Raw genomic sequence first — 27,074 nt, forward strand, 5'->3', positions numbered from 1 at the left:
TATAGAAATCAAGTTCATTTTCAGAGTCAGCATTGTATCTAGTCTGAATTCAGGTCAAATGCCCTGTTGTGGAGGTGATTCCTTCAGTTCTAGTGTAATTAGCACCGCTTAACCCTTTTGAAATTTCAGTAGGATGTTAGTCTTCCCCCTGGAGGCTTGAGGAGTAAGGATGCAAAATAAGAAACCCTGCTAGTTACTTTGTGACTCTGTTGCTTCTGTAGGGAGACACTGAGTATCTACCTTTTTTAGTGCTAGGCATGCAACTGAGATTGTAGAGGAAGCCACGTGTGTATATGCTTTTGCCAAGGCCATTGCTGGGTTAAGAAATCTGTGGATCTGAAGGTGTTTCTGAATAAAGAAGCCCCTGCTACTCAGCTTTACTGCATGTTTTAACTACATGACACTTTTACAATCATAGCTTTTTCCAGTTAAGTACAATGGTTTTGTTGCTCGGATAATTTTAGGTGTGTGTTGATATTCCTTCAGTAAATTTTGGGAACTGCTGATAATTCCGAAAATGTAATAAATGAATGAACATCTTTATTTCATTCATAAAATGCTGATTTTGGAAATTCTAAGAACTGATTTTCAGAAAGTTTGGTTGGTGGTGAGCTTGCAGATAAATGTTTTGTGTTAAAGGCTTGGAACGAGAAATATTGGAGTGAGAGCAGCCATGTATTGTCTTAAAAGGTCTCTTGTAGATGTTTTCAACAGTGTTGTGACTGAGCTGTCTTAATTATAATGCCTTACATTTTAGGTGGTAACTTGTAGAATTCACATGTATGTATTTGTTAGACCCTAGTTCTCAGCATTTCAAAATGAAACACTTTTAGAGGGAAGATGGCAGAGTCAGTTTTACTCTAGAGAAATATCAGGGGGAGGTAAACTCTCAAAGGCATGCAGTGTTTTTTACTTACGTATTTGTTGTCTCAGAGGTTCCATTAGAAAACAATAAGGAACACCGCTTGTCACGCACAGACAAATGGGTTACCCACATAACATCTATTCAACAAGTTTGGGATTCCAGCCTCTTGTGTGATAACTCTCTTTGTAGTTAGTACATTCTGTACCTTGGTGTTTATGAAGGGAAATAGAACTTTTGTTTGCAGCATATTCATAAAATACAGCAGCAGAAGAAAGGCAGTTTTGTATTCTGAACTGTCTTATTTGGGTCTCGATGATGCAGTGCTCAAATAAACCACAGCACATTTAACGAGGACTTCAGGACAGAGACACATGTACTAGGCACACCAGGGAAAGGCATTGTATACAAAGACTAATTAGCATGAAATATGAATACATTCATGAAGTAGTCTTGATCTATAATGCTTTTATGGAGAGTATTTTTTCCATTAATTCAACGAAAAAGAAATTCAGAAGTAGAACTGAAAAAAAGAATGAGTTGAACTGAACAAAGATGTGGGTTTTATTTGTGTTTAAACAAAAATCTGCATTCCTGGAATAAAGCACATGCTGTATGAATAGGTAAAAAGATTAGGTTGAAAAGAATGCTTTCACTAATGTCAAACGAGAAAGAAATAACCCTCAGAAGAGACTCTTCTTCAAGTATTTTAAGTAATTTTTTGCAAGGGAATCCAAGTAAGATACTAGAAAGAGCTATTAAATCTGAAGCTAGTTACTCAGAGCATGATTAAATAGGCCATTCCATGGATTTTACAGTAATTTTTTGTTAAATGAGCTGTAAAGATTATCTGTTGTGGAAATTTTCCTAAAGGGTGTCTTATCTTTCATGTGTAAGGATTTGTCTCTATATGTACATAAAATACACTGATAATGAGTTGGAGGTCAATCTCTTGTCACTTCTAGGTCAGTATTCTATAATTCTATGCAGGATGGTTTTAAAACAATGTCTCTTTTTTTCTGACCTACTGTTGCTAGCTGTGTTTTCTGGAAGCTTTCTTAATATTGGTAAAGGAAGCTCCAGGTCTAGTCACTGCTGGAAAGGTGAGCATTGAAAGGTAGGTTCACCTTCAGTAAAGCCATGGAGTTGGCTGTGATTTTGTGACCCAGGTGAAGGTCAGAGGGAACAAAAAGTTTGGAGGAAAGGATGGAAAACAGATAGCTATTTAGCAGGAAAGTTTATGCTCACAATTAAATAGGCTATCCACCTATATTTTAATGTCGTGAAAGTCTCCAGCAGCGTTGCAGGAATAACAGTGTACCTGTTTAAATAAATAATACCCCACTGAACACACAAATGGAGTTACAAGCAAAATTTATGCTCTTACTTGTAATTCTTTTAAGTCTGTTTAAAAGAGATGTTCCCTCCATCATTCAGCAGAATCATAGCTAGCACTTCCTAAATGTATTTTCTCTCAAATTTCCATGAAATGCACTGTTTTTTTTTTTCTGTGAAAAATGGAGAATATGTGGTCTGGTTCCTGGGCTGGTTCATATCGTGCTGACCTGCAGTGATGATGTAATTACAAAAAGTGCTCCCTTCTCCATGCCTCTCGGTTTCATGTGCAAAACTGTCTTTTCTTCCTTGGTTACTGACAAGGTATGCTTTTGAGATTGCAGCTTTCATCTGATTGATAGTTATTCCGACTGTAATGTTAGTAGGAGATGCTTTGAACAGATTATCTGCCATTGCACAAAGTTCTGCCATCTCTACACAAAGTAAGGATAGATCTGTTATCTAAATGAATGAGGGTTCTTTAGAGGAAGATGTATTAAAAAGCTGTCTCAAGGATTAAGAGTTAACCATCATGCTGTTAGGTTTATGAATTCCTGGAGATACTGAAAATATTAGGTACATAGACATTAACACAGATAAAAAGCTGGTAATTTTGTTGAGTTATTGCATTACTTGTTAATGATCTCTTAAGGATGTAAAGTTGAAATTACAATGTTGTTACTGTGCAAGTGTTGTGTGTCTTGAGTTGCAAGAAACTAAAAATTCTTTACATCATGTTTCTAAGAGAAACATCATTTGTTTTTCCATTCAGTAAGTGGAAATGTAATTATTTTGGAATAATATTACAGAATAATTTCTTAGCTTCAAGAGGCAGCTGAATAAGAAATTTATGGCTTAAATGTTTTCTGAAAGCATGGAGTCCACCTGGTAAAGTGGCTGATTTTCATTGTGGAATTACCCCTAAATAGCATATTTTGAAGGGTAGTATGCCTGGAATAACTTCTGAGGCTTTCGTTTTGATGTTTTTTTGTTCTTGCATTTAAGACATTTGGATTATTAGCGGTGAGAAGCTGCCACCTCAATGAATCATTTTAGGCCAATTTTGCTTATGTTGGTAATATAAAGGTCAGGAAAACATAGGTTACATGTGCTAAATTTAGAATATACTGTAGATTCTGTATTCATATACACTTAAAATGTGCTGAGTTCAATACTCAAACCTGACTTGCTGGTGAAGGTGAGAATGGTAGCTTATGTTTCTGGGCTATTTTTACTCTGTTAAAACTCAAGTGGCTTAATTTAGTACCTTGGTAGGTCCCATGAGACTAATCCTGTAGTGTGGAAGTAATTTATCTTTCACCTCATGAAGACAGATAATCATTGCACATGTATTCAGAAAGTACCTGGATGTTTTCAACACACTTTGAGGTACATGGGCCCTTAAGAAAGCTTTTTAAAGGTAAATCTATTAGATGGTATCAGTAACATACACAGCCATACCTGGTTGTCTTCAGCTGGTGAGCGTGGTATTTTCTCTTCAGCAGGTGACAGAGCAGATGCTTAGGTAAATAAGTTTGTTAAAATACATTAAATGTCTGTCTCTTTATGTATATAGAATAAACTAAATAGGGATACTTCCTAACTTCCAACAGTTGAGAGGTTATTTTCTAAGTCAGAGGTCAAATTTTATGCATAGTAAAGTCTATATTGTGTTTTCTTTTCAGTGAACTTGGGCTCTTGTAGCATTCATAACCTGTGGCATTTATATTTGTATTCCAAACCAGTGTTTACTTTTCCAGTGTTTCAATCCTGCTACTTGCAGGATCACAACTTCCTGGTTTGTTGCCCCCTTTTTCTTCCATTGCAAGTCCCATTAATAACTAATTTGTATTTGTTTTCTCTGTGTTTTCAAAGACCACAGAGGGGAAGATTAAAATTGCACATAACACAAAACACACAGTAATACCTCACTGAATGATGGCCATTATCCAGTAAGTATGAGCAGATCTACCACAGTTGCTGGGGGTGGCAGGGGCATGACGTTATGGTTCTGGTTATCCCAAATGGATACAGAATTGTCATGTTTTTAGAGAGCTACATCAGTATGCCAGAAACATTTCACTGTCACAGTGTATTGAACCTATTGGGATGACCTTCATTAGAGCAATCATTAGTCAGAAAGATTGCGATGTGGAAAGGCGCAATACATTTTCCCTGTGACATGTGGTGTGGCAGTTCCTGTTCCAAATGAGTTACTGCCTGCTAATGTGTCTGGTTAAAACCAGAAGTAATTTTGATCCAAGGTTGTGATAGACTCTGTTCTTGACTGACGTGTAGCAAAAATATTTGTGCCCGCATCTGATGAGGTTGAAAGGTACGTTTGTGACAGATTACAGGCAACTAATGAGAGTCATTTGGTACTGTCCAACACAAGGCCACAATTTCCAACATTTGTTAATGGAAAAATAATTTCTTTAAGTTTTATAAGTAAGGGTCGAAGTTGCTATTTGTAGTTACCAACTATCAAAACTGTGGTTACCAGTCTGTTTCACAGGGTACTGCTTACTGCTTATGGGAAGTGATGGGATCTATTAAGGCAGATAATTTGCCAGTTCTTTTTCGTAATCTCCTTTTCCCCTGTGAAGTTATGCTCTGGGCCTGATGCTTATGAAAGCATCCCTTTGAGTTTAATATATAACAATACCAATAAATTCTTTAAATTAGCTGGAGAATATAATTTTTCTTGCTAAACATTAAATCAAATTTCTTAAGTATGAGGTCAATAGAAATGCCCAGTAAAACTGTGTTTTTCACTGTGTAGGTCACAGTGTATAACCAGGATGTACCACATTAAACTTAAGAAACTACAGTATATCTTAAAGCTGCTAAACAAATTAAGGGTTTGGGGATTTAGATATGTACAAGTGAAGCAATTTTTCAAGCATGTTTGTTTAAAACCTTGATGGTGGAGAAGTACTTCAAAAAGGGAGAGAATACCGGAATGTGCATTTGAGATGTGTGTTTTACTTAGTGTTTAAATATTTAGTCAGAAGCTTTAGATATCAAATATCACAGTGAAAGAGGAAAAGAAATCAATTTAACACCAATATCTACTTACCTGGACTGTATAAAGGAATTTTGGGGTCTTAGGATTTTTTTCTTAAGCTTCGTTATTTCAAAATTCTTCTGGAAATTTGATTCACGTAAGTGCCTTTAATGGCAAAGATGTGCCATTTATGAGCCTAATCAAGAGGAACAAGAGCTGAAATTCATTTAAAAGACTTATTTACTAGACTTGTCATACTAACAACAGAAGATGAGTTTATCAGAATCTCAATAAAGTATTATATTGGGGTTTTGGCATTTTGTTTAACTTGGAGGTTTGGAGTTTTTTTTTGTCTGAGTCTTGGTACTTTTGCTTTTGAAAGTTGCCTGGATAACAGGCATGTCAGTGCCTGGAAAAGAATTCTAGATATTTTAACTCACAGTTCTGTGGTGGTGATGGCTTGATATCAGGGGAAAAATAACTGGGAAATTAGAAATATTATTAGAGACAGCATTTTATTATTATAGGCAAATGTTGTCTCTGCCACACGTAACTTCACATATTGCATCTAAAATGGGTTGACTGGTCTCTTCAGTCGTTAATCAAGCTCTAATGCATGGGCAGAAAGTATGTGTAATGTCTTGGTGCTGAGTATAACTTGCCAAGGATAAGCATCTCTTTGGAACAAAACTTAGCGTGTCCATGTTGAGTATCACAAATGTTGAAGTAGTGGCAAAGGCAGAAATGGGGTGGACAACCTCGAGGCTTTCTTCCATATAAATATTCATGGAGGGAATGTCAGAGAAGAGTTCATGGAAAAGGTGACTAGCTTTTATTTTTATTCCAGCTTCTTGCAGCACATCATACAACACGGCTAAGTAGGCCCGTTGAGGATATTTCCAGCTTAATCACTGTGTGCTTGCTGCTGTTTGATTTCTGATGTTCAGAATGAGTACTTGCATATATTTCTGTGACATTTGTATGCCATGAATTGTTAATGTTTTCTTACTGTCTTTCAGCAAAAGCAACATCTTTTGCATTGGTCTTTAGCAGGGTAAATAGAAAGGGGCAAAATCACTTGCCTGGTTTGTTTGTGGGTTTTCTGGTTGCTTTCTGTTTACTTATTTTTTCAAGTAGACTATTTGTGGCTCATACATCTACTCGATTTCAGGCTGTTGGTGGAAAACTGAAAGAACTGTAATCTGGAGTGCTTAATTAAGTACACTTTAACCATACAACTTCACTGCACAAGTTCCTGATGCCGCTTTTAAAACTGCACTTGAAAATTAGACGAGTGACAACTATTTTGGAGCAATTTTGAAAGAACAAGAAATATTTCATGTAGTCATTAGATGTGGTGGTCAACTGTAATAACAATCAATTGTATTATGGGAAAAAGATAATAGGATTACAGATCCCCTGCTATTTTCGGACAAAACTAATTTGTAAAATAAAGTTATGGCTTTTTATTTCTTCTACAGATCATCATCTGTTGGGTTGATGTCACTTCCTCCGGCTTGATTACATTAATTAGGCAAAAAGCATGCAAGAGGTTCCATGGTTTTTCCCCTGTCAGTGCTATTTTTTTTATCTTGAGAACTCAAACTAAGATCCACTTTCAGCTCACTCACTTGCTTCAGAACAGAATCCTCTCTTTTCTATTCTTTTTCAGTGCAGTACCAGGTATTTAGCACTTCTGCCTGCAGAAAGGACAGAATGACAGCAGGAGTGCTTAATTAGTTTTACTGCAGGAATTGATAACTGAGTGATTTTAGGTGAACAGAAAAGTGGCTCAGGTGGCAGTGGGAATAAATATGAGATCCCACGGCTTAACTCTTTCTCCTATACTAGCCATAGATCTTGTTTCAGGTAAAGAGAATAATAAAGCAATTAATTTCCTTTGTATATTTACTTTTGTTGCCAAATACTTGTAGATGCAATTGGTAAGGCACTAGCTAGATGGAAGTAAGATGAAATTACTCATTCTTTTCCTAGCACAATATGAGGTATGTAGTCTTTGTGAGTACAGGCTTGATAGAAATTGGAGATTAAGGCTCAAGTTTGGGTAGGCTGAAGTTCACCTCAGTCTCTGCTTTCTCCACATTGTAATTCTATGTACTCTGTTTTATCCCCTTTAATTTTCATCTTCATCATCTTCATGACTGGCAGCTTCTACTACTAATTCTTTATTAAAATTATTTACTGCTTATTTAAAAAAGAAAGGAATTTAATATGAAGTGGACATTTTGGCTCAGAGTAAAATGCTTTAACAACTCCAATGGAATAAAATTGTATGTATCTCTGAAAATGTGTCATGCTAACTTCTAATACCATTCAGTAGCTAAATTGAGCAGGTATAGAATGGTAATTTTCAATGCTTCCTTTTTTTTGCTGCAAAAGTACCGATGGTAGAAATCTTTGCTTAGTTATGTCTCTGAAGTATTTCAACATGTTTGTGCATGTTCTTTGCCATGATTACCGTTAGTCTTGTTTAACGTATCTTAAACTTACCTAACGTTTTGTGCAGTGTTGTCAGTTTTAATTTAGACCCTAAATGGGTTTCAAGCAAAGCACTTTCTATGGGATTAAATTAGTTCCCAGCTGAAGGTATCACTGAACATACACACTTGAGCTGCACATGCGTTACATAGTGGAAGATGAACAGAAAACAATCCCTTGCAACATGTTGCATCAGCTTTTTTCCTCCAACACTGATAAACAAATATGTTGTTACTAACAAAATAGAACTCTAAACTAAGTTTAAAATAGAAAAAGGGGAAAAGTAGGTTATGTGTTGCTGGTGTTTAGATCTCTATTTTCTGGTTCTCAAAGAGACATCTGCGTGTTATAAAACTACTTTTCCCCCTTCTGCTTTAGAATATTGGCTCTCTTTCACTTTCCCTTTTGTGTCTGCTTGAGGTAAATCGTAAAGAAAAGTAAATCCAGCCAAAACAACATTCTCTCTACCTGTTTAACCCTGTGAGGTAATTATGCATTAGTGGGTATTTTGTCACTTCAATGACAGCTGATTGTTTGGGGTTTTAAGTACTTGCTTCTTTCTTCTTCCCAACCGAATGGGGAAATAGTTATATACAATCAAGAGTATATTTTTCTTCAATTCTTCAAAACAAAAGTCCCCCCCACATGGATGTACCTATTTGTGTGTATATATCTGTGTATATATGTATTTCACGTAAGTCCAGATTTCAATCTACATGCAGCTCTGTGAAAAGGGATTAGCTTTCAAGAAGAAAAACAGTGATGTACGGTAGAGGATTTAAAAAGGCTTTGCATCAGCACAACAGGCGTGCATTAGCATTGTCTGTCACAGAAAAGCAATTGAGGTGATCTGAAATATAGGAGACAACCTGAGGGGACCTTTTGAGTCTGAACTTTGGTGGTACACATGTTGCTTTCACGTGATGAGAAAATACTTGGGCTTCTGTTAATTAAATTTGTGAAGGTGGCATTCATCGCTTTGGCAAAGAGTGACTTGCTACGGTACCTGGGTAGGCTTAACCACTGTGGGAGGGTTCTGCCATTGTTCCAGGGCTGTTAATGCAGTGGAGGGCTGAGACAAACTTGGTTAGTGAGTATGTTCTGCAAAATGAAACAGGCAAAACAGGAATTTAGAAGGCTGACTTTGGATCAAGACACATTTAAGATGGGAAAAAGTTCATTGCATTCTGAAAGAAAAGGCAAATAATAACAATAATCACAGCACTATGCTCCAAGTAATACAGATTCTTTAGCTTCCAGGTTGATGATTTTTCTGTTTGTGTTTCCTGCTTTTTTGAGCTACTCAATGTTGACTGCTATGAAATCCTTTCTTCATCTCTCTCTCCGTGGTTCTGTGACATCAAACAAAAAAGCATGTGTCAGTTTTAAACAGGTACTTGTGAAGGGAGAACCTGAAAAGGGTTGGGATGTTGGTCAGCAATAGGATGTTAGTACTAACATATAACAAGTGGGGTTTTTTTAATTTATTTTTTAAATTCTATAAGCCATGGTCCTGTCACAGTTGAGTCACTGCCAAAACGGACTCTTGTGATCAGATGGAGAAGAAGAGGAATGAGCATCACTTTTGATAGCTCTGTAATGTGTAATGTTATCTCCAGCATGGGTCAAACTGTGTTGGAGATATACATAGTCTTAGTTGGGGAAGATGTTGATGGTGCTATGTTGGGACTTTGCAGTCACATTAAGCATCTGGTTCTACTGTTTCTCCATGGTTGTCTCTGAAGTCTCATTCTTGAAAAGATGAAAGCCTTTGGAAAAAAAACGCCTTCTCTGGTCTTTTCCAAATGGACAAGTTTTAATCTAACTGAGGCATTAACTATTTATGAAATGCATGATTTATAAGTGATGGTGTTGCAGCCTTTCAGGCTTAAGCAGGTAAGAGTAGCTATGGTTTGTTACAAAACCTTTGACTGTTTGGTCTTTTATGTTCCAAATGTGGTTGCTAGTTTCACAACCACTAGAGGAGTGCGATTGGGAAGCTGGTGAGGAGGGACAATAATGAAAATAGGTTACTTGCCCTGTACAGGCAGAGTTACCATCCTGAATCCTGACTCGGCCCATCCTGTGTTTGTCTCTTTGTATAAAATATTTTGCTTAAAAACTGACCCCCCCTGTTCAGTGTAAAAACAACCAAACCTCTTTTTATCTCTTGATGCTGTAGTAGCTGAGTAGCTTAATATGTATTTTGGGTTAGGCTCTTGTCTGTCTTTAAAAACCCAATCACATACGGAAATCCAGAGAGTTTTAATTGTTAAACAGAACATATTTGGAATGGGTCACTCATCTTGAATCATTTTTCTCACCAGTCACAAACCTAGGCTGTTCACTAGCTTCTGTTCATATAACAGAACTCATAATGTTTATTGCCTTCTCATGGGACAACTAATTTTTAACTCAGGGGTGTTTTCTCGCTTGTTTTGTTGAGCACCTGGTTTTATTTCCTTGTTTAATAGAGAACAATTAGTGATAAGGGTGTGATTACTTCATGGAGTGTCACTTCAGGATTTTAAACAGTAGTTCATGGTGGTTAAAAGGTCAGTGCTGGTGGGAATATAGAGTATTACCTGGTTATTAACAAGTTGATGTGTAGCTCTCCTTTCACAAGGAAGCTGGTCGTGTGTAGCTACGCTTGGAGAATAATGGCAGGCTAAGGGGAGAACAAGTGTTGCATTGCTGTTGAACCGTCTCTTCTGCTCAGCTTTTCCAGTTTAAGGCTTTTTAGAGGTAGCTGGGGATGAGGGAATGATCTTGTCCTATCTTAATTAATGCTGGCATAAAAATGCCCAGGGTAAACTAATTATTCAAGTGGTATAAGCCCAGTAGAATTATTTTATGCCACTTGTTTTCCTAGTGATGTGTAAAGGAGAAAAATAACTGCTTTCTTTGTTCTGTTGTTGTTTTTTTTTTTCTTTTATAGAGAAATTGAAACTGCAGTTTTGGTGTTATTCTTCACACTAAATATTAATATCTCTTCTTAGGAGCTACTTATAATGAAACCCATCCTGATGAAACCAGTACAGCAAAAAACAATCTCAGAAGAGAAAAGCATATTTAAAACTTGCTCTTAACTTGACTTTGAAGTTTTTCAGTTACTTTTGAATGAGTTGAAATATTCATTAAGTTTCACGTTAAGCATAAGGATTCTATTCCTTCAGTGCCAAATATCTGGTGATATTTAAAAGGAAATAAATCCTTCTTAATGCATTTACTTAATTAATACTTAAGAAAATTCAGTGAGAATTAAATATGTTAAATTATGCAAAAAATCAGCATATATTTTAAATCTCTCAATGCCACATTATACTTAATTTTAAGTACTGGATGTAAGGCTAGCAATCCTTGGTAATTAAAAATAATTTAAATTATATGATATTTTCTCATTTGGTTTTCCTTTTTACCAGTGACAACATAAATAAATAGTAAAAGCCTACCTTTGTGTAGTGTGGTAAATCTCATATGGTTTAGGTTATTGGTTGTGGATGAAGAACTGCAAATGCTATTAGAGTTATTTGTGTTTCAACAGAGGGCACTCACATGCTTTGAGGTAACCCCAAGTCGCTGTCGTTCTCACCATGCTTAGAATAAACTGGAGCTGCAGAAAACAAATTCAGCGGGTTAAAATGTATGAATGTAATTTGGTAGCACTTGGGGAAAATTGGTCATTGTCATATTAACATTTTCATTTCATGTTCCTACTAATTTTGTCTCTGTGCTTTGTTTCTGTGGGTATTTTACAGTACGTTGAGGCAGTGCATTCATGTTGCCTTGAACTGATGCTAATAGATGCATTATTGTGGCTTTCTAGCTGAGTTGCTATTAGTCTGTTAAGATTGAACAGTTGTAATAATGAATCAGAATTTAATAAATACTTTTTTTTTTTTTTTTCCAGCTAAAAAGCCAGTAGAAGAATCAGAAGAAAAGAAAACAGTTCAGTCAAAGAAAAAGATTAAAGAATTAAGGATTTTGGATTCAAAAAGCGCACAAAATTTATGTAAGTGATGTGAAATGCATTAGGTGACTATCTGGCATGTACACAGACGACTTCTGAATGATCTTTTTTTGTTTACATGTACAACACGCTTTTTCTAAACACTGTCTCATGAACATGAGGCTTAGGCTCACATATTTCACATACATAGGATTTCAGTTTACTATATAACAATTCACTATGTAACTTTCACTTCACTATATGAGTGTATTTACATTTACATCAGTTTTCTGTGTTACTTTAATGTTAATGAACTATATGCTTTTGTAACAAAATATTGATTCTTTCATTAGTTGCTTTAGACTGGAAGTATAACTAAAGGGTTATCATTGGTTCAGGAAAGGCTCAGTGTTTATAGGGTTTGTGGGTTGGGGTTGAGAGGCCATTCCAAAGGGCTCTTTCTGGTTAAAGTAATGGAGATATGGAGCTTTATGAGGGTTGTATTTTTAAAGAGAAAAATATTCCAAAAGAGGTTAAGTTGGGTGCAAATACTGCTAGTAGAAACTGTAAGGAAAACAGCCCTACCTCTTCGTTTTAATGTTCTGATTCTCTCTTTAATTATGGAGGGAAATCAATCATCAGGAGTAGTACATTCGTTTATTTGAATTAAAAATACCATAAAATGTCACTAGTCCAACTATGCCTGTGGCAAATGAAGTGTGTAAAAACCAAATCTGTGCATTGTTTATTATCACATCCATGAGCACGTTTTCTTAAGCAGAAAATTAACAGTGACACAAGTGATATGAAACTTCAAGTTTTGAAAATGTGGATGCAGGGAAATCAGCCACAGTAGATGGGTTGAATATATACAGCATTTTATTGAAATGGTATGTATATGCATCTGTGTTAGGAATACTTCATAGTTTATTGGATGTTGAGATGTCATAATATCCTGAGATGAAATTGCTTTGAGAACTCTGTCTTTGAAGTGTATATACATTGCCTCTTGTATAAATTCAGTTATCCTAAAAAGTGGCAGTTAGGATAATTTCTTAATTCCTTTGCCCTGCTCTTCATTATCCTTTTGATTCTCTTTCTAGAATGTCATATAAATATCACTCAGCCAATTGTAAATGCAGTACAGCTATTCATACAGAGTTATGAAACAAAGAAATATTTAATAAGGTCTTCAAGTGGCTGAATAAGTCTGTTTAAGTAGTGATGCAGATGGTGCCATTCATGAAAACAGGACTTTATTGATAGAGATAAGTAACACTCCAGGGAGCAAGGGGGGCTGATTGAACAGTTAAGTGTTGTCATAGTTTCATCTCTTAGAAATGAAATTCATAGGAAGTTGAGCTGCAATAAATAGTTTCATCTAGCACTTGTTTTATACAAAGAACTTATTAATAATGAATCCCCTTATTTGGATCAAGGTAGGATTTTTCAGTTTCTGTAAGTTAAGTTTTCCTTCTTATATTATTTTTTATGGCCTTCTCGATCCTAATGATTTATTATTGAATTTCAGCAATATTTTTGGGCTCTTTCCGTTTGCCTTATGAAGAAATAAAAAATATTATCTTAGAGGTTGATGAGGAGAAACTGAGTGAATCCTTGATTCAGGTATGTGAAAATTACTCTAGTTTTGTTCATAGGTTGTTTTCCATGTAAAATGTTGTAAAAGCATAAGAATTCAAGAGGAAAGTTAGTGCAGATTGTGCTGGATATCAGCCACAAGTGCAGCAGTTGTGTTTACTGTGTTGTTTATTTTACTTCTACTTTTGAATATGATCATATGTAGCAGTGACTATATTTAAAAGACACTGTTAACAACAGTACTTTTCAATCTCTTGGTTTATAGAGCTTATGTCTGTTAATTGTAGTTTATCAGTGTCAAAGACGAGCATTTTCCAGGTGTAGGCTGGTGGATGATGAAGTTTCAGCAGGCTTCTTGTAGGAACAACTCTGCTTGTGACTAGTGACAGATGAAACTGTCTGAATGTTTTAGGATACTGCTGCAGCCCAAAAAACCGTCTGTAAATCAAACCTGTGCTCAAGGTGGTTTGGTCTTATTTTGATCCTAAAATTTCTCATCTGGAGAGAAGAAAGTATGGAATACAGCTTCTTTACATCCCTCTCTGACTTCCTCACAGTAGGAGGAGAGCAATTGCATACATTGCCTCTCATGATCTCTGGGGAGTGACAGAGTGCAAGATAAACATGTAAACCTACATATGATATGCAGATGTAGCACAGCAATGGTACTGATGTTAAATTGGTTTATTTTAATATCATGCAGATTCAGGTTCCAGCTAACGTATTGGTCCTTAATTTATCCTGTCCTCCTCTTTCTCCTGCACCCCTCTCGCATTCCCTTCAAGGTTCTCTACATTTATTTCTTCTTCCTTTTTTGGACCTGGGAAGCGGTTGTTCCAGGGACACTGGACTAAACTGAGTTGCCACAGTTAGGAAGTGTATAACTTCTTCAAATCTTAACATGAATGTTTAATAAAATTACTGTGTAGCCAAACATACGGTGTAAATGGAATTCTGTTTATGAAATTAAATTTGTTTGTCCTTTGCCTGCAGTTTTTCTTGTGTCACTAAGGTCCTCCTACAAGCCTGGAGTTTGTTTCTTTTGAAGCTGTAAAAGAGCTGCTGTTGTTTCAGATCTCAAACTACTGCACTCAACAGCATGACATACTGTTATATTTTGTTATAGAGTCATATTCTAAGATTTATAGTACCTAAACTAATGTGTTTGGAAATCCATATTATGTATCCAGAATTCTCAATATTTCATTTGGGAAATCCTTGATATATTTGTTTGTTTTAATTGCTATGCTTTAATGCTTTTGGAAGTTCCCATTTGATGGGAAATGGTTTCCAGTTGACTTTATTTGATGTGTTTCACTATGGTGTCCTGCTTCAGGCCATGTCAGCATGAAATTGATTTGCATTTCTAATCTTTATCTGCATTGCTAAAAATATCATCTGTTTGCACTGAGCATGTCTTCTTACAAAAAGCTTCTGCACATGATATGTAGTATTTGAAAATGAAAAGTCCTAAATTCATATTTATTGATCAGGGAAATCAGAACATTTGATTGAGAAGCCTGCAGATGAGCAAAATAAAAAACTCAGCAGGAAGAAAAAACCTACCTTGAATACCCTAAATGCAGAAGAGTTTCATACTGGTATAGTTACTTCTGCAACAAACAGAGACATCTTGAGACCTAGATTAATAGCAATAGTATGTAATATGTGCTGCTGAAGTATGAGGTCTTGCATGTTAATTCTAAAATGCTGGAAGCTGTTGTTGTAATGGTTGCTTATCAGCTGGAAATGATTGAGAAGTAATAGTGTGAGTCTGTGCTCAATGGGACAAGTATAGCTACTACTGGTGTAGCTGCATGTGGAGCAGCTAAGCCCTTACCTCACTTGCCCTGGCCTACTTCCCAGTGTGTGGGGGTGCAGATTGCCCTTCCTGGCCTACTTGCAAAATGAGAAACAACAAATACCTTGCAGCTGCCCAAGCACTGTTCAGTAGTAGCTAAAACATCAGTGTGTTATCAGCATAGTTTTGGTCACGAGTCTAAACAGCACCATATTGGCTGCTATGAAGAAAATCAACTTCATCCCAGCCAGAGCCCGTACCATAAAAAAGGTGAATGTGATTGCAAGGTGTTTCAGGTCAAGTATTTCCTGTAGAGAGGATAATTATTATGCTTTTGAATAATGGACCTCAAAGACCTTATCTAAAGGACTCTGTTTATTTCTCAAAAATTAGTTTAAAGTGGAGAAGTTGAATTACTGAAGTAGATTGAGGGATGGAGAAACAGTCTACAGAAAGAAGCTAGGAAAGATTGACTTGATTAGATTAGCAGTATAAATAGCTGAGAGGGGATAGAGCTACATTAGAATTAGATGGGGAAAAGAGTGATGTGCTGAAGCACTGGGGAGAAAAAAGAAGTTGCCTAAGTAAAAGGCTATGTTAACACCAGAATAGATGGATATGAATTCATCATGAATGCGACTATCTAGAAACTCAGCTGCCTATGATCTTCAAAAACCTGAGGCTTTGGAGGCTGGTTTGTTCCTGAATGGAATGGTCTGGCAGAGTCACTCCCAATCATGGAGAGATTGAGCTGATAATCCAGACAAGAGATTCCTTCGGTGTTCCTAAAGATGTTCTTACACATAAAGATGTTTTAGGGTAAATGGGCTGTATCATTTATTTCATTCTCAGTCTAATCTGGTTTGTTTTCATTCTAATCTCCTGACTGAGTTATTAACTAATTTGCCAGTTTAACAGTTTTCAGTACTACTGATTGGAAAGATTTTACAAAGCAAGCCTTGCTTGCTTTCATGCTTAGCAAAACCCGTGCTTTGTAGAAATGTTCATGGAGAAACTGCTTTGTTCCAAGTATCAAAGCAATGAGAACAAAATGGGCAGAGCGTAATTGAACAGATAGGAAGGTGCTTTTTCACTTACGCTTCTCAAGTCCTCGTTTCTTGCTGCTTTTCAAACTGATTGTAGTACATACTGAAATTAATTGGATTAATCAGTTTGAGTACGTAGAAGGCTGTATACGGTTGTAACTCCTCCTTGAAGAAAATATCCAGGAAAAAAGGATTCTCAATTCCTAGTTTGTCTTTGAGAAAGTGAGCTGTTGTAAACATGCAGTTGTCAAACACCGTGTTTAGCAGAATTCAGTGTGTTTTGATAGTGAGTGATGGTTTCAGCCTCTTAACATCAGCCTTAGATTTCTGCTTTTTATATATGTAAGCCTTTATTTACCCTATTTTGACTTAAATTCACATCGTCATGAATACGCTATGAAACTTTCCTAAAGTACTGAGAAAGATTTGAGTTTGTGATCCCTGAATTATTTAGCTTCATTTTCAGTTATTTAATACAATTAATGAAAGTAAACATATTTAAACATATACATATGTATACATGCTTGTATATATACGGAGCTGCACTGCTAGTAGAGCCAAAGTCTCCTTAGAAGCTGAGGGTAAAATGAGTTCTTCTGTTAGCTGTAGACCGTATAGGGGTATGGATGAGGAAAAAGTAATGATCAGGCATGCTACAGATTTTGGTTATGTAGCTACAAAAAAGAGAAGGCGGGTTTAGTACTAGGTAGTTGTATTTCTGCGTTGATGGAAGAAATAATGTTTAATGTGTGATGAAATACACATTTCTGATAAATACTGTGAAATTTAGGTTGCAATATTTGCTGAATAGTTTACCTAATGAAATGAAGTATAAAAAAATACGTTGCTTAATTCATGTCTCTAATCTTCAGCATTAAACAGTCAAACGAGCAAGTATTTCTTAGAGATTCTTCTTTTAGAAGTAGAATTAAGTGAGATGTGGGTTTGGGTGAATAGGAAAGGAAACGTGCTTGGGTTTAAACATGAGGCCGCAGCTTAATAGTAGGACATTGAGGTAAATCTGATTCCTGTCTCTGTCAAATATTTTGAGCTCTACTTACTGAGACACTCAGTAGCTCCTTGGTGCAAGTGTAAAGATACTTCCCCAAGAGGGTTGTTTTGTATGAGGATGCTTGTCATCTTTGGTTTTCCTTATTAAGATGGGTGATGTTTGATGCTTTCAGCTTGGAGGATTAAGTTAGCTACCACCTGCAAAGTTGACAAATTAGACTGATGCCTTTCTCAAACTTGTACCTTAATGCTTGTTTTATCAAGCCTGGCAGAGTGATCAGTAATCAAATTCTCCTAACGACTAAGAAGATTGCAAGAGTGATGGCAAGATTGGTATGTGGTATAAGTAAGACATCTGTACCTGTGATAGTAAAGGTTTTCTCCAATTAAGGTTTTTAGATCTGGAAAAAAAAACATGCCTTTATAGCACTGGCTGCTTTTGTGATTTTAAAAGGCACATAACTTTCTTTTTATACCAGGGACTTTTTGTGACATAAACCTAAACAGTCATTATTGGTCCTCTGACAGTGTCAGTGTGTATGTCCCTTCTACTTTAATCAGATCTTATGAGAACACATGGAAACACATTACTCTGATGGGAGGGGAGAACTTACATGCTTATAACTTAAGGGCACATGTTCTCAAATCATAGAATAGTTAGGGTTGGAAAGGACCTTAAGATCATCTAGTTCTAGCCCCCCCCTGCCATGGGCAGGGACACCTCACACTAAACCATGTCACCCAAGGCTCTCTCCAACCTGGCCTTGAACACTGCCATGGATGGGGCATTCACAACCTCCCTGGGCAGCCCATTCCAGTGCCTCACCACCCTAACAGGAAAGAACTTCCTCCTTATATCCAATCTAAACTTCCCCTGTTTAAGTTTTAACCCATTACCCTTGTCCTGTCACTACAGTCCCTAATGAAGAGTCTATCCCCAGCATCCCTATATGCCCCCTTCAGATACTGGAAGGCTGCTATGAGGTCTCCATGGAGCCTTCTCTTTTCTGGGCTGAACAGCTCCAACTTTCTCAGCCTGTCTTCATACAGGAGGTGCTCCAGTCCCCTGATCATCCTCGTGGCCCTCCTCTGGATTTGTTCCAACAGTTCCATGTCCTTTTTTTGTTGAGGACACCAGAACTGTACACAGTATTCCAGTGTTCTACTTTCATGAATGGTATTGCCAAAATTATCAAGAGTTAGATTTTATTTTATCTGTAACACATTATTTTCACTAAAATATGTGTTGTAATTAAAATCCTATTAGATTGCAGTTCCATAGACACTTTATTGCAAGTAAACCTCTAAACCTGACAGTGGTTTTGCCATTGCTGTTTACTTAGGCAGGTTTGAAGAGGATGGCTTCCTACAGTAGGAGCTTCTTTTTGAAGAACATGGATTTATCCCTTTTCTCTTGAATACCTTGGGACCCTTGTGTTTGTGTAGAAGAAAAACTGATTTCTGCATGAAGGCATTTTTTTTTTCTTAGTTATTTGGTACAGGAGTCATTGATTGCACTGTGGAACAGAGTGAATCTCATGTTGATTTTTCCACATATATTGATAACAGAAGTGTGCTACTTCTTTGGCCCCTCTATGCATATTAAGTGTTTATAAATTATTCAGCATACAGAAATAGGTTGCCTCATTGAATGTGGTTGGGTGATTGCCCCCTGTCCCAGATCTTCCTAAGGGCATAGTGGGAAGGCGGGAGGTGCTGTGTTCACCTAGACCTGGAGGTCTCCCCGCTTCTGTTATATAGGTAAATGTTGTTAACTCAGACCCTTTGATTTCTTCAGTGGCTAATGCGTGCCCATTGCTCAGTGCCCTCAACAATCTAAACTTCAACTGAGTATCTCTTAAAACAAAGTATTCTCCAGCTTTAATATAAATATTTAATAGATGTAGCGTATCTGTAGACAATGGATAGGATTTCAAGCAAGTTGTGCTTTTTTTTGAGTTCCAGTATATTTGCTATCCAGATCTGTCCAGTTTTGAGATGTTGCTCCTGTTTTGTGTAAGGTGCTTTTAAGTGAAGTTTGAGCACAGCTATTTTAAATGTTTTAGGAGGTCTGTTTTTTTAGGTAGTTATGTCTTGCTTTACACAGACCAGCTATTTCTTGAGTAACGTTTAATGAGCAAGGTGCAAACATGGGTCAGTAGGGGGTGGAAGATGGAGTATATTTCTTCAGGGTCTGACAGCATCAAGGAGTTTCATCTAACTTTTAATACTGAGAAGGCATTCTTCAAATTAGATACTAGCAGAGGTGCTGATGTCTATATTAAATTAATTACTGGCTTGATTTGTTGTTTAAATAGTGTTAAAGCTGCTTAAATAAAATAAGCTTCCCATAATTTCCTCCTGCATTTCCGTGTTCTGATATTTTAAACATTTTATTTTAAGACCTCAGATAGTTTAATATAACTAATTTGATATAATATCTTGTTTGTTTTAGAACCTAGTGAAGACTCTTCCTGAGCAGAAGGAACTCAATGCCTTAGCCGAATTAAAAGATGAATATAATGATCTTGCTGAACCAGAACAGTTTGGAGTTGTGGTATGTATTAGTGTCATAATTAACTGGAGAGATCTATGTTGTCAGATAGATTAAAAAGAAAAATTTTAGGTTTAAATTTGGTTGTTTGGTGTTTTTGCAAGTCCTGCAGTAGGAATAAGTTGCCATCCATTTTTACTGTTACTGACCAGTAACAGTCAAAAAATCTCTATAAATACATAGTAAGTGCTTTCTTGAAGGAATTAAGGTATGCAATAAAATAAATAATTATAATGCAATATAGTAGTAAAATATCTTTTAGGTATACATTAAAATTTACCATATGTATACGTATGGATATATTATATCTATATATAAGTATATACAATATGCATACATTCTGTATTATATTTTATATAATTACATGTATGTGTATGTATATTAAGCTATCTATTTAAAAGCAGTAGAGGAATGCCTTTTTCCCTCTTTATCATGTAATACCCACTTGCTGTGTGACTAAAACACTGTGATGAAATGACAGCAGTACTGCCTGGTTTTGAAATGGCAGTGAGCAAAGGATGCCGTGGAGTGGCTGATTTACAAAATGTTTGCTTCTTTCTTTCCTGCATAAAGCTAGACAAAGTGGGAAATTACTTAGATTTTGTTCAAGGAGAATATCTGAAATGTGTCTAAGGTATGGGTGGAGGTGGAGGCGTAAGGAAGTATATGAATTCTATTCAGTTAAATATTTGAAGTAAGTAAAGAAATAAAGAAAATTATGCATAATGATGGTGATTTACAAGGCTGTACAGGGATAGCTCCATTTCGCTGCTTGCAGTTCCTAAATGTTTCACCCCTGATCTTTGTAACTTGGATTCTTTCCAAACTCTATCTCTTCTTCAGCTACACATTTCTCTTTTATGAAGATCACACCTACCTTGTCTACTCAGCTTCAGCCTTTCTCTCTATTTGGTTTTACTGCTTTGAACTCTGCACCATCTCTATTGGTTGCCTTAAGTACCTGAGGACCATGCATTTATCTGACTTATGGTTACTACTGAGTTGCAGCTAAATGGTCTTTGTTTTTTCACTTGATTGTATTGAAAAAGTCATAAACGTATCCTTATTTTCTGACAGTGCTAATATAGTCATGATCAGTTTTTCACTGATTGATTTTTCTGAGGAATGAGCAACTACAAAAAAATTGAGAAAGACTTTAAAAGTATTTAATGCAACATTGGGAAATAACTGCTTGATCTACATCTTCAAATGGTGATGTTGGCCTGATGAAGGGACTATGTTTCCTGAAGCTTGTTTGCTTATTTACCTTTACAGTTTGGTTTAATTGCAAATAATACGTTTCCTTATGGGTAGTGATTCTGAACTTCTTTTTAGAGACCTTGAACTGCATTAATACTACTGAAATGCTGGTTTTGTTTCCAAGTTTGACTTAATTGGACAATCCATTTAAGTGGAAGAAATGCATCTAAACTTCAGCTCTTTACTGACTGGAGTCCTTTTCACTGTGCGTTGAATGAACCTCTGTGTTTTGTATTAATAATCTTAACCTTGATGTTAAGAACGTGTTTAGGAATAGAAAATGACAGAAGGACTAAAGTAGTATTTAAATTGTGTACCCTTATTTGTATGTACGTTAAGGTATGTTAATTATCGAGATCTTAATTATTAAGAGATGTTAATTGGGTAATCACTGTGCCTGTCAAATTTAATAAAGGCTGGAATAAGTCACTTAAAATTGGTGTATAAAACCCATACTTAGTAAATGATTAACTTATTAGAAGAGAACGATTAACTTAATATTCAGCTGGTATGTAAATGAAAATTAGAATTGCATTTTCATTTAGATGAAATGTTAAAATCAATTATATAATCAAATTTGTTATTGGAGCTGTTGTTTTGAAGTGTTAAACTGGGATCAGAAAAGGCAGCACAATTTCCTATAAAGAAAAGTTTGTGCTGACGTTGAAGTAGAGCAAGAAAAATAGGTAAACTGAATGTTGTATAACATTAAATAAGCCAGGCAGAATATTCTCTGTTTTTTAAATGTAAACTCGTGTTTAAAAGTGAGTTTGTTTATGACATGGGACCAGCTGCAGCGTCAGTAAGGGTACTGACGTTCAATTTCAGGAAATCACTGTGGGAGTATCAGTGATTTCCTGCCAACTCAGAGGACAGAATGGAAAAAGCAATCTTTGGCAGTTAGTGGTATTTAAACTCGGAAAACTTTACCCACTTCACCACCAACTGTGAGTTTTGAAGATGACAGTATTACCAGTTTTAGAATGATCACCCCAACATTGGTGGTGCCCATGTTAGTTAATAACTCCTTAGTGGATCAACAAAACAGGTGACTAGAACTGACCACACAGCTCCATTTCTGGTGTGTGCTCTGGAGAAGAGGGAGGCTGTTTTGCTGGTTTCTAGCGAATGCAGAACTTCCCCCAGCTATTAAGAACAGGTTATCACTAATTTCATTGTGAATGCAAGAGTTTCACTGAGTAGTTATAGAGACTTTCAGATTCTGTGTCCCTCTTCTGCTGTGTAAGTATTAGCTATTCTAAACATCCTTGTTGGGAGGTAGATGAAATGGGAAGAATTGTACAAGATTGTTGCACTTGCATTGATTTAGAGTAATTCAGTCATTTTAATTGAATTTATTTGCCACTTGTTTTACCTCATTGTAATTTCTAGAGCTGATGAAGAATTAATCTTCCTAGAACCTTGCTAGGAAAAAAACCCCAATTTGAATATATTGTAGGTAGGGGCCGAGTAAGGTGACAAATTTATATTATAGGAATGTCAGCTTTATTGCTTAGGAAGCGAGGCAAATTTAATTGTGCTTTTTGCCTCTCTCCAATAACCTTTGAACCTAGTTTCAATACAGGGCTTGAAAACTGAACGAGAAAAAATAATAAAGAACTGAATAAAGAACTTGATTAGATATAGAGAATTCAGACAAGGACCTTTATGAAAGCTCAGAAGGGAAAATAATGACACACAGCCCAGTGCTCACAATTAGCTGGCAAAGAAATACCCATTTTCTTGCTTTAATTGTTCATAGCGGAAGCTAATGCTTGCTGTTACTTGTCCCTCTTTGAATGTGTTATTTCTTAGATGCCTTTGACACTGTTTTTTGTAGAGCTGTAAACAATCTGACCTTTTTCTAAGTGAATATAATCTTTGCACCTTACCTATTTTAAGAAGATTCCTGTGAGTTCAGTGTTTGTCAGCCATTGAACATATGTATTCAGAAGCATGCAGATGAAAGAGAAACCAGTGCAGGGTGGGGAAGGAGGAAATAAAATAGCATTTATGGTCATCTTCTATCAACAGGTAAAGAGCATAATGTATATAAAAATGCTTTGAATTCTAAGGAAACAACCCACTTTAAACAGCACTTCTGAAACTGTCACGATACTTGTAAAATATAATGCAGATCAGCAAATGAAATCAAAACTTCTTGCTGGTTTGGTAGTCAAGCTGCCTTGCAAAGTAGTTGTGATCAGTGTTCTGTGGCAGTTCACGGTGTTAAAGGAAGAACGAGTGGGTTGAAGTGTTGTAAAGGATTATTTATCAGAAATGTTCAAGTCATACTGTTCTACTGGCTTCCACGTGTTTTGTTGCAGTGTTTTCAGATCTGAAGCTTTTGGCAACTTCTGTGCCATTTTCAGTAAAACAGTAATTGGAGATTGTGCTACAGAAATTAAAAGCAAATGATGGGATTAATTTAAATACCAGTCTACCACAGCTTAGTGAAGGTAGATACTTTGAAGGCAAAGCTTTTCATTATGATATTTCTGAAATACAGAATGATTAAAAGAATAATGTTTCAAGACTTTTGGTTTATAGAGACTTAGAGAAATTTGTGACAATGGCGATAGATAAAAATGTTATGCTGGAATGCTTCTGTTGCTTTCCTTTTCCTCATTCCAGTCTGGTCATATGAATTGTTTGAGACCGTCTGGAGTGCCTTCATATTTATCTCACATCCCTCCCACAGCAGCACCCTCCACATTGCAGCTGGACCATTTAGTATGAATTCATCATTATTCAGGCCACCCAGGTCTTTCCTGTGAAAGTTTTTGCAGCTGCTTCTGGTAGCTGTCTTGGTAGATAACACTGGTAGGGAAATTGTGGTTCCTCAAACAGGCACTGTAAAGCTTTGGGCAACAGAGACATGAGTACCTAAACCTCTTGGTTTTGATTCTCAAGATCTGTGATTTGTTACATAACAAGGTGATGGAGTGCTTCAGGAACACCACTGATTGTGAATATATTGGGGGAGAAATCTTTCTCTATTCTGCTGATTAAAATCAGGAGTTAGCTTTGACAGGTTCTTGCATTTAAATGAAAATTTTCAAGTGGATTAAAGGTCTCAGTGCATATTTCGCTCATATATATCTCTCCCGAGTTATACTCTGCTACTAAAGGGGAAGTATTCCTGATCACTTGTGCAAAATGTGAAAGACTGGACATACTTTAGTAGCTAGTCTAATGAAACTGGTCTTGGGGATGTAAACTGATGCATCGCTATTACAGATACTTTTCAGTTCTTCAGTCATTTACCATGTTACAACTCTGATTTATAACATTCCATCATTTTATCAGCTCAGGAAGGAATTTGCCCTGTACTACTTTATGCACAGTGTCGGGAAACGTAAAGGTGATAGTATTGTGGGCAGTAGTTTTACAAAATTTGTTTAAAAGGACAAAAAGTCGAGGTTGAAAAGCAGTCAGTGTGTTGCTTACAAGGCATGATGTCATGGGATCCGAAAGTATATCCTTACTTTAGTATCTTTAGGTATGTTGATTTCAATGTAATACTTATTGTCATGAATTTCAGCCAAGACCTCCTTATCCATCTCCTGATCCTGATTATTCTTTGGGGTACACAGATTGGGTCTTTTGATGGTATGAACTTAAAAAATCTTAGTAGCAAATACATACCATGGTGTATCTTAAAATACCTCTGAGCTATTTGGTAGCTATCAATACTGTCAGGATCCATATTATTTATTTTATAACTTGCTTTAAGTGTAGAAAACTGAACAAAACCCAGTTTGGTTTTCATTTCAATTAAAAGCTGGAAGAATAAACCACCTTATTAGATGTAGCACTGATGTAATCCCTAAATATCCCAGTTAACAGCTCACATCAGTACAATAGCATAAAATACTTGACCTGGCTTTATACAAATGCCTGACTAGTGAAGCTTGACCTCCTGTGTCTCAGACTCACTTAGATATTCCCATGTCCTCTGCAAGGGTCCCTAACAATTCATTGTGTCTTTCCCCTATTGCTCTCCTAGTGACCAAGAGCCAGTTGAGAGCTATGCATCAGCTCAGTAAAAGAATCTAAAAACTTGGAAGGTTTAATTCTCTTGCTTTGTCAGACTGAAGTGTTCTGTGTGTGATTGTGCTGGTATCGACACACACACACTTGAGAGATTGTAGTACCATTTCTGAAGGAAAGAAAACTGAGAGGCTTTGTTCAGTGAAGCTGATGGATATCAGGGTTCAAGAGTAACTTCACTGGAGATGTGATGAAATGTTTGCTGTGGGTACCTTCAGCTTCATTTTCAGTTCTTGGTAACTTGTAGAAGTGGTTTAGGGTTCCTTTGCTGGGAGGAAGGGGTTTGGCAGTGAGCATTTATTGCCTTGAATTTGGAGCAAATTAGATGATTTGGTGACAAAAAGCACACTTATTTTCAGTGTTTAGCTTCACTGATTTTGGTTTTTTTTTTTTTTTTCACTTCATGGGTATGGTTTGGGGACAAATACTTATGGGCAGGTACAGATTCCTGGAAGTACAAAATAGGCAGTGAAAACATACAGAAACTGGAGTCTTGTTTGCTTCACAATATTGTTTCCTAATATAAACTATTGTGCTTAAATAAGGTTTTTTTGGGGGTTTATGTTCTGATTCAATCTTTCTTATTTTGTAGATGAGTTCAGTGAAAATGCTACGGTCACGTCTCAACGGGATCCTCTTCAAGCTTATGTTTGAAGAGCACGTAAACAATATCAAACCTGACATTATGGCGGTTACACTGGCTTGCGAAGAGCTCAAGAAGAGTGAAAGCTTCAGCAAGCTCTTAGAGTTAGTGCTGTTCCTTGGAAACTACATGAACGCTGGCTCCAGAAACGCACAGTCTCTTGGTTTTAACATCAGTTTTCTTTGCAAGGTAAGATGAAGCTATAAAACCGTTAAGTGCAGATCTGTAAAACTCATGACATATGAAAAAGTACCCTAAACATGGAAAAACATTCAGTCTGGGTAGTTTACTGCACCTCTGTATTAAATAACGGATACACAAGTGCAGAGTAAGCATTTCTAGGCTGCTCCCCTGCTGTAGCAGTCTTAGTGCAGTGGCGATTTAGGGCAGTTTAATTCTACGCCTGTTACACTCTTTCTGGAGTGTAGGAGTAGAACAGCTTTTTAATCTGAATTTCTTCAGCTATCATCTTGTCAATAGAATATACAGAGAACTCTGAAATAGCTCTGGTTGCTCATCTTTCTCCCCATCTTCGATCCAGATATCCCTCTAGCAGTGTCACAGAAATAAGTATTTATGATTAAAGATGAATATTGTTAACTGATGTTGAGCTTCAATTCTGGTGGCAAAATGCGGGATGCAATGAGAACTGCAGAATCTATAGCAGTCAGTATTTAATGTTCAGTGCTTACTTGTTTGTATGTTAAAATGAGAGTAAGACATTGATCTGAACTTGACTGTCTCAGTTTGTAGAGTGCCTTTGAAAGGAAGGTACTTTACCTTATCTTAAATGGATGCAACATTTGCTGAACAGATTAAAGAACAAAGTAGTCAGTAGAAATCTTGCAGAGGAATTCTTCAGTTACTATTTTGTTTGGTCTAATTAGAGGAGCCAGGTTTAAAGTCCTGTTTTTTTTGGATGCCGTGAGGAAATATGATGTGTACTTCAAGGAAATGGAAACTTGAGGGGGAAATAATATTTCATACACAGCAATCTGACATATTTCAGTAGAGAGACTCTGTTTGCTCTAGTTTAATGCAGAGACGTTATTAACTTCTGACAGAATAAAAACCATCACCTGAGAAAAACTTCGGTTCTTTAATAGCTTTTTCTTAAGAGGGCCCAAGTTGAAGGACTTTTTTTTTTTTTTTCATAGTTCTAGTGCTGCATTTTCTTTTTGATAGTAGTGGAATCTAAAGGGAAATTAATGTTTTAAGTAGAAAACTACTTGTTAATAAGGGGAAGGGGAAATGATGACTGTGCATGAATGGTACTCTAGCATGGCATAGATTTGAGAAGGAATCCTTGCACTCCAGGTGATAGATTTATGAATTGCTGTCAATGCAAATCCCACAGATGTTGACACAGCTAATGTAGATTGACTAATCCTGCAAATTGTTCTCTACTGAACTGAATAATTGCTGAAGCATAGCTATCTGTGCTTACAGCTTAAT

General features: G+C 36.4%; 1 protein-coding gene across 4 annotated transcripts in view; it reads left to right on the plus strand.

Moving 5' to 3' along the window:
• DIAPH2 (diaphanous related formin 2) overlaps positions 1-27,074 on the plus strand; it is a 231,672-nt gene that overhangs the window by 62,861 nt on the left and 141,737 nt on the right. For all 4 annotated transcript variants that reach the window (XM_061359689.1, XM_061359691.1, XM_061359690.1 and 1 more), the window contains 4 exons: positions 11,614-11,715; positions 13,184-13,278; positions 19,565-19,666; positions 25,569-25,808. In XM_061359689.1, coding sequence (XP_061215673.1) covers positions 11,614-11,715; positions 13,184-13,278; positions 19,565-19,666; positions 25,569-25,808 — 539 coding nt within the window. The remainder of the gene's footprint in view (positions 1-11,613; positions 11,716-13,183; positions 13,279-19,564; positions 19,667-25,568; positions 25,809-27,074) is intronic.

The sequence above is a fragment of the Neopsephotus bourkii genome, unplaced genomic scaffold (assembly GCF_033783945.1).
Source record: "Neopsephotus bourkii isolate Nb327-2 ecotype Australia unplaced genomic scaffold, CSIRO-AGI_Nbou_v1 NB_991, whole genome shotgun sequence".
NCBI classification, from domain to species: domain Eukaryota; kingdom Metazoa; phylum Chordata; class Aves; order Psittaciformes; family Psittacidae; genus Neopsephotus; species Neopsephotus bourkii.